The sequence below is a fragment of the Trypanosoma cruzi genome, genomic scaffold, assembly GCF_000209065.1.
Source record: "Trypanosoma cruzi strain CL Brener 1047053516807 genomic scaffold, whole genome shotgun sequence".
Taxonomy (NCBI): domain Eukaryota; phylum Euglenozoa; class Kinetoplastea; order Trypanosomatida; family Trypanosomatidae; genus Trypanosoma; species Trypanosoma cruzi.
In genome coordinates, this window is record NW_001849558.1 from 36,574 (window position 1) to 43,910 (window position 7,337).

General features: G+C 49.9%; 2 protein-coding genes across 2 annotated transcripts, besides 8 other annotated features; both read left to right on the plus strand.

Annotated features, from left to right (window-relative positions):
• Window positions 1–3,822: part of a sequence feature (heterozygous, non-Esmeraldo-like haplotype) that runs on past the window's edge.
• Tc00.1047053506999.180 (uncharacterized protein) lies at window positions 206–2,485 on the plus strand (the record flags this gene model as incomplete). The annotated part of the gene is made up of 1 exon (XM_811051.1): window positions 206–2,485. The coding sequence occupies one exon, from the start codon at window positions 206–208 to the stop codon at window positions 2,483–2,485; it is 2,280 nt and encodes a 759-aa protein (XP_816144.1).
• Window positions 2,562–2,581: a microsatellite.
• Window positions 2,722–2,857: a sequence feature (T-rich).
• Window positions 3,062–3,245: a mobile genetic element.
• Window positions 3,062–7,014: a mobile genetic element.
• Window positions 3,823–4,164: a sequence feature (haploid, non-Esmeraldo-like haplotype).
• Window positions 4,165–7,337: a sequence feature (areas not merged during assembly with more than two copies in the genome that could not be assigned to a particular haplotype).
• Window positions 6,715–6,936: a mobile genetic element.
• On the plus strand, window positions 7,029–7,337 carry Tc00.1047053506999.191 (hypothetical protein, conserved; the record flags this gene model as incomplete). The annotated part of the gene is made up of 1 exon (XM_811052.1): window positions 7,029–7,337. A coding segment is annotated over one exon (309 nt), but the record flags the coding sequence as incomplete, so codon positions are not given.

The following is a 7,337-nucleotide window of genomic DNA, read 5'->3' on the forward strand; positions in this document are numbered from 1 at the left end:
TGGCCAGTGACACGGCATTGTGCAGAGAATTCACTTTTCATGCTTCTCTTCTTTACTTCTTTCTTTCTGCTTCTTTGTGCAATTTTATTTTGGAACAGTAAGCGTTCCATTGAGATTAGGGCTTCTCAATTAGCGTTTTTGAAGTGTGTGTGCAGTGAGAGCAAATCCTGCTTGCTGACACAGCAGGATACCGCGGCTCTCAGGAATGCCAAACCCCCTAGTTTCTGATAGCTCAAATACTTCTTCTTACTCCGTCAATATGGACGCAAATGCCATGAGGTCATCTTTTTATAACCCCCTGAAAACCCTGATAGAGCAGACCATACTTTCGTTTGGCTACACGTCCCTAAAAGAACTTGCCGAAATTCCAATACAGGACAAAATGTCAAAATCCCCAACATTGGGGGGGAATTCGAGGAGTGGGGCATGTTGTCAAAAGTGCAAAATATACGAAAGGCTTCTTAAAAAACTAGCTACTCTGCTTCTTGTGGAACTGGATGAAGACGGGGGAACATCAACGAATGGTGCGTGGCCAGGTCTTCTGTCGCTTGAGAAGCCGCAAGGCATGGGCATTTCGGGACTGGTGGCCGGCAATCAATCCCTCTCGGGCAGTCGAGGCAGTGGAGCGAGTCCCAAACATGACGGCGCCACAATTCCCATGTTGTCTTTGTTAACAAGTCCGTTTGATTCCTTTTCCAGTGTCACATTGATGTCGACTACGCCCTTGACGGCTCCATCCTGCAGTGCTCGTGGGAGCGTGGGCAATTGGCTGAAAGGATTTGTGGCCTTTGCGGCGCCAGGAAAAAAAAGCGAAAGTAATTCCTTTTCCGACGGAGACGATTATACGAGGACCTCCAACAGTCTCACCCCCGCCATGCTAGTATCAAATAGAGACACAGCGAAAGCGGATTTAATGCAACGCGGCAAAAATGTCAAATTGGCACGACAGGCCGCCGTACATGTTGCACATGGGACATCCTATTCCATTGCCAGAGCCCGAGGTTGGGATGCAAATCCGCGCGTTAAGGAGACTTCGAGGACGATAATAGCTCGCAAGAACCAAAAGAAGATGATAAACGAATATGTTTTGCTGAGGAAAATTGGCCAGGGATCGACGGGTTATGTCGTTTTGGTTCAGGAATGCGAGTCAAAGGAACTGTTCGCGATGAAAATTGTGCGGCTGGGAAACAAAATTGATTGGCGGCGCGTGAATGCCATTCGTTCTGAGATTACAGTACTGAAGGCGGTGGCCCATCCCAATCTTGTTCGGCTCCACGAAGTCATTGGTGACAAGAGTCACAACACGATTTTTTTGATACTGCAGTATATTTCGGGTGGTAGCATCGCTAAAACCTTGTCTTCGGTCACAATTGTGACCATTCCAGAGGCAAAACTACGTTGCTACACGGTGCAGATTCTTTCAGCTTTAAGTCACTTGCATTCCAACGGAATATTCCACCGGGACATCAAACCAGAAAATATTTTGATCGATAAGGAAGAAAGAATATATCTTGCTGACTTTGGTGTGAGTGCTATAAGCACTGCTAATGGCGTTCACGGCATGGAGGGAACACCAGCGTTCATGGCTCCCGAGGTGTTTACAGGTAATTTTGAATTGATCGGAGAACTTGTAGATGTATGGGCACTCGGTGTCACACTTTACCAGCTTATGTATGGCTTTCTGCCATTTCAGGCACTCACGTACTTTGAGATGGTACGCAGAATAGTTAATGATCCGGTTACTTTTCCTGACAAAGTGCAAGGAGATGAGTCAGAGAGAGCTGATCTCGGTGATTTTTCATACTTGGATGAGATAGAGGGTTTCATGAACACCGATACATATTTAGGCTTTCATTATGATGGTGAGGATGATGAAGATGAGCCGGAGAAGGAAAAATACCATAATGACCGTGACGAGGTGACTCCATCTGCAGTTCATTCCTCACCAGAATTCAAGGAGTTGATTCAGGGCGTCCTTTGCAAGGATCCCCACTCCCGCTGGAATCTGCGACGCATTTGGGAATCCGCGTGGCTTCGGGACGCACTCGAGAGCGGCAGGCGAATTACGATGACAGGCTCCCCCACACCCAGCTATGGTGAAGTTTGCTTCCCCAGAGCCCTGTCACCATCTGCAATGACGCGGCCGGCGGTAGAAAATAACTCAACAAATGCGTCAATAACCAAACTTAATCCGAATGTTGCCGTAAAATTTTATGCTATTTCGAATCAAACACACAACTCCCCCACCAATAAAATTAACAACAAAATTAACACGGAAAATACCCCCATCAACAAAACTCCCACCCCCATTTTAAAAAGCAACAGCAAAGTCCGCGTTAATATTGACACTGCAAAGGAATCATTTTCTGGCCGCCACTTGAAAGCCGATGAGGAATGTGTACATCCTCGGGCGAGCTTGTGGAAAAGGATTCTTTCGGGCACATGGCGTAGAAAGAAGAAAGTTTTGCCAGAAGGGCAGTCATGATAGTAAAAAGAAGGGGATTCTTTATTGTTTGCAGGTTTGGGGCTTTAATTCCTTCCCCTATTTATTTATTTATGACATATATATATATATATATATTTTAAATAATAATGGTAGCTTCCGCGGTGATTAATGCGAAAAATTATTGCAGTTGTGTTGTATATATATATACAAGTGCATAGGAGGGCCTTTGATGGGGGAGGATCCACAGCGTATTCGGTCTGAGATCCATTGGTGCCTTTTTTTTTGTTTATTTTTATTTTATTTTTTGTGTTATGACACTTATTGGCGTTTTTTATTTGCTCTCTTTTTTTCTTTATTTATTTATTTTATGTTTTATGTTTTTTACTTCTTGTGCACCTCTCCTTTTCTTTTATAACTGATTCTGGCCTGTGTTTGCTCATCTGTTGTCTCTCTTTTTGCGGACAGAATCGGTGTGTCTTGACGATGCAGGGGAGCGGGTGGTAGGAATGAACGGAAACATGATCTCCCTTCCCCTGGCAACGAGAGAAGAAATGTTATGTGGTGGTGGGGGTGGGGGGGTAAAACCACGCCCTCGAGCTTTTTTTTTTTGTTTATAGGAGCTTGTGAAGAGAGTGTTCACTGGGCAATCCGGCTATCCGATTTAATATGTATATATGTATCCTGATGAAGAGAACTCTGTAAGACCATTTTTTCCTACTTTATTATTTTTTTGTTTAACCGCGATTCTAGGAACCAGGGAACCAATGGCGTCTAGACGATTTCTAATTATTTTCATTTTCATTTTTGCAGCCAAACCTGATTCCTGCAAGCTCATATAAGGGAATGGCGACGGTTCCTTTTTCACGGCAACGGAATGGAGCCTTATCGGTAATCGCATGGCGGATCCGGGACGTCAGCGTGGCGATATACAGGTACAAGTTGCCTAAATGGATGAAAACGGACAGTCGGAATCAATGATGACTGTCAGTGCTACCATAAATGGCTTGCGATTGATTTCAGGAAACATTGCCAAACACCGGGAGGATTCAACCCTTACGGGGCACATGGCGGATCTCCGGGCGCCCCAAGCACCAAATTTTGCGTCTCAATTCCTCCTGCCCATAATTTGAGGGCAGCCCGAGAGTTGGGGGCGCGGCAAGGGCTGACCATCGCGGAAGGGCGGAGATCAAAGCCGCAATAAGCCGCCGCTGACGTGCAGAATCGAAGCGCGCAGCTTCAACATCAGATGGAGGAAGCGAATAACCACTTTTCGGCATGTGCGTCCAACACTGCGGTGTTTGGCGGTCTGCTCGCGGAATGCAGGGGTGCCGTGCCGGCGAGAGGCGCCCACATTTCGGAGAGAGCCGCAGGACGGAGCGCATGCATTTGTTGTTGGCGCCGGATGGACTCTCTGGTTCGACTTGCCTCTGACAGCTTGGTTTTGTGGACGCGCGCGCTGGGGATGGATCGGGATCCCACCGCTGGTTTCATTGCTATTGGCGGGGCGCCAATGCAGGGCTTCCGGTTGCGGATCGTGATGACTACTGAGCCCAGCGTCCCGCTCTCCGCGCTGCGCATCTGCACTCGGACGCAAAAACGACGATTGTCGCAATGTCAGCTGTGTTGCATTTGTGGGAACGACGTGCCTACATGCAAACTCCGAGGCGAGGCCGGTCGTCAAGAAACGGCGAAGGCGGACGACGGCGGCCGCACACATTCCGCCGACGCTCCATCCGATCTTTCAAATCGCCCGACGCAATCGTCGAGAAGGGCAATGGAGCTTATGCGCCAACGACGCTCGACTGTGGTACGACGAATTACCGACATCCCCGCTTTGGACAAGCTACATGAGGAAAGCGAACGAGGTCGCTCGAGAGATGTGGGCGCCGTCAACGTGGGAGCAGAGAATGTCCCTCGCGGGGCAATTTACAACTTTTTGCCGCACGCACGATGAACGAGGAGAGCTGCGCAGTCTTTTTGGCGGCAATATTAGATGCGGCGCCATTGACCCGACTGCAGTACGCCAGGATGCTGCGGTCCATGTTGGAAATGAATCGAACCCCGCTGGACATGGTGATTCTGGGGTTACAAAGATTGCGGCGCGATCAGAGACGAGGCAAACGCGCCCCGTGACAGAGGAAGAGATGAATCAAGTAATCCGCAGCCGGACCGACTGGAAGGAACGTGTTGTCTTACGACTTGCGTGGATAACGGCGAGTCGTTGGTCCGAGATTGCGGCCTTAACTCCCAACAATTTCACACTGAAGCCGGACGGGGCCTTAATTTTGGACTGGTCCGTCGCGCCGAAGACGGCGAGAGCGGATCCCCACCGCGCCTCGCGGTTTGTGAGGATACGGGGGCAGGACGCCTTCAACACAACGAAAAGCTTACGAATATTACGACTACCAAAGTCGAACGAGCTCTGGCTCCTTGGGATGCATCGGCTCATTCCATAAAACGGGGTGCGTTGCGGCACGCTGCTCAAATCGTGGAGACATACAATTTGGACCCACACTTGATCTCGCAGTTGGCGAAGCACGTCAATCCGTTTGACCTTCCCCAGAATACTGTTTGTTATTTGGGGAAGTACACCACAATGCTGACCCAGGTGTTGCCGCTGGCCGCATTGATGTGAAGGGAGAAACTGCGGAAGGGCAGGAACCCTGGCTGAGAGCGGAGGAGCGTTTTTTCCATGATTTTTAATCACAATCATGCTGCTACAATAACGCGACGCGCGACAAGGACGCGTCCGGCCACTCCACAAGATGAACACGCTATCCCGTTACAGCAGCGAGTCAACGTGCCCGTATTGAACTTAGAGTGGATTAAAAGTCGGTTGAGCCCGGCTACCTTGGAGAGGCTCATGCAAGTGTGGGGACTCGTCGGGCGGTCCCCTCTCCCTCCGTCTTCCTCCGGTAAAGCGCGCAAAGGCTCACGGAGGATTCCAACCGCTGACGCGAGATTGTTACGAACAGCAGGAATAATCGAGGACGCTTCGTCCACAATAACAGGCGGATGGATAATACCTTTCTCAGTTGTGGAGGGGAAAACCACCGGTTTACGACGACGATGGATCGCGTGGCCACGCGACAAGAACAGAGACGACCCTTACGAGGCTCATGTTCCTCTTTTACATATTTCCCATTATTTGTCACCTGTGATGGCTGAGGCCGTTTCCTGCCTGGACTTAAAGGCGTCCTTTTTTCAAGTCTCTTTACCGCGGGAGACGCGGCATGTCTTTTGATTCCGCGTGGAGGACGGCACGCTGGTGGAGCTGACACGGCTCCCTATGGGATACAAGGCCGGCCCAGGAAATTTCCAGATCATTACTTCGGCAATTGCGGTGGTGACGACGGTGGTTCACCGCCTCTGGGCTGCACCTCCATTGGTGCGTATCGACGTATGGGTCGGTAATATACGCATTGCAGGGTCGAAAAGCGATGTGACATTGTGGGAGGCCCTAGTGCTTCGGAATGCGGACAGTTGTCACGCATCCTTGGGGGAGGAACGCGAATCGGGCGCTACGCAGTACACCTTCTGTAGGTGCAATTTGATCACTCACCAGACGGTGTCACTGAGTGAGAAGTTTGTCCGCTCTGTGCGCGCCATGCCGACGCTCAATTCTTTAACAATCTTGGAAATGGAGTTTATGGCGTCATATTTTTTGTACGCGGCGGCCATTTTGTGCACGCGTTTATGCGACTACTACCTTTTCCATCAAGGCAGTGCGACGACGATTATCCGCACTTGACCGGGGGATTGTGCAGGAGACATCCCCGGCGAACCTTCCGCCGGCAGCGGTTGGTTTGGGCGAGAGATTGCGACACACCATCGAGAATAATAATAGGCGAATCATCGAGCCCACGGAAAAGGCATCGGCCGCCATCATCACGGACGCATCGATCCATGGATGGGGAGCCGTTTTCGTCCCAGACTCCGGCGACGTTAAAATTGCCGGAGGAAAGTGGGAGAGGAAGTCTTTTCTTATCATGCAGGCCGAGGCGCGCGCGGTCCGCTTAGCCTTATCGGCCTTTTCCGCCATCTTGCCATCCACCATGGACGTTTGGGCGGACAACACTTCGCTGCAAGGAGCGGCGAATAAAGGCAGCTCAAAATCACACGCCAAGACGTGGGAGCTGCAACGGATACAAGGGCTTTTGGACTCTCGCGGAATACAGGCATCCTTTGTCCACGTGCGGTCAGCGTAAAACCCCGCAGACGGAATATCACGCGGTCGTGTTTTTACACTTCAGGACTTGCGAAGGGGAGCGGCGGGGTCTTGTGGTTGGAGGACCCCAAAGTCTGCCACTTCGTAAGTAATATTATTCTGAGGAAAAAGGACCATGCTGGTGGTCCACAGAATTTATATATTGAATGAAAATAAAACATTGAAACAATTAACTAACTCTGCGAAAATCCTTTCTTCTCCAACCTTGTTTGGTTTCTATAGAGATAATTTTAGGATTCGGCCAGCGGCGCAGAAGTTTATTCGCTTTGGTTTACTAATTTCCTTTTTTTTTTTTTTTCTTGACGGCTGCGTTAGTTCAGAGTGAATTTAACCAGAAGGAATTAAAAATCAAAAATGAGGAGTTGTACCGCCATACGTTTCGGTTACAAGAGTGAATTAGGTGCCATATGCACCGCATTTGCTGCAGCTGTGAGCTTTTTTGTGTTGCCACGTTCCTTTCTTACAGTGGCGGTACCAGCGTGGCTGGTTGTGCAGCGGCTCGTGGCTCGCGGTTCACGAAACGGCGCGCGGCCGCCGCACGAAGGGGCAACCCACAATGGTGGCAAGGAAGGGAAGAAGGACGTGTCGCCGAAAGAGTGTCAACTCGCATTTGTCATTTCCCGCAATAGAAGAAGAGGAGAGACCAGTGGCAATAGTCACGGG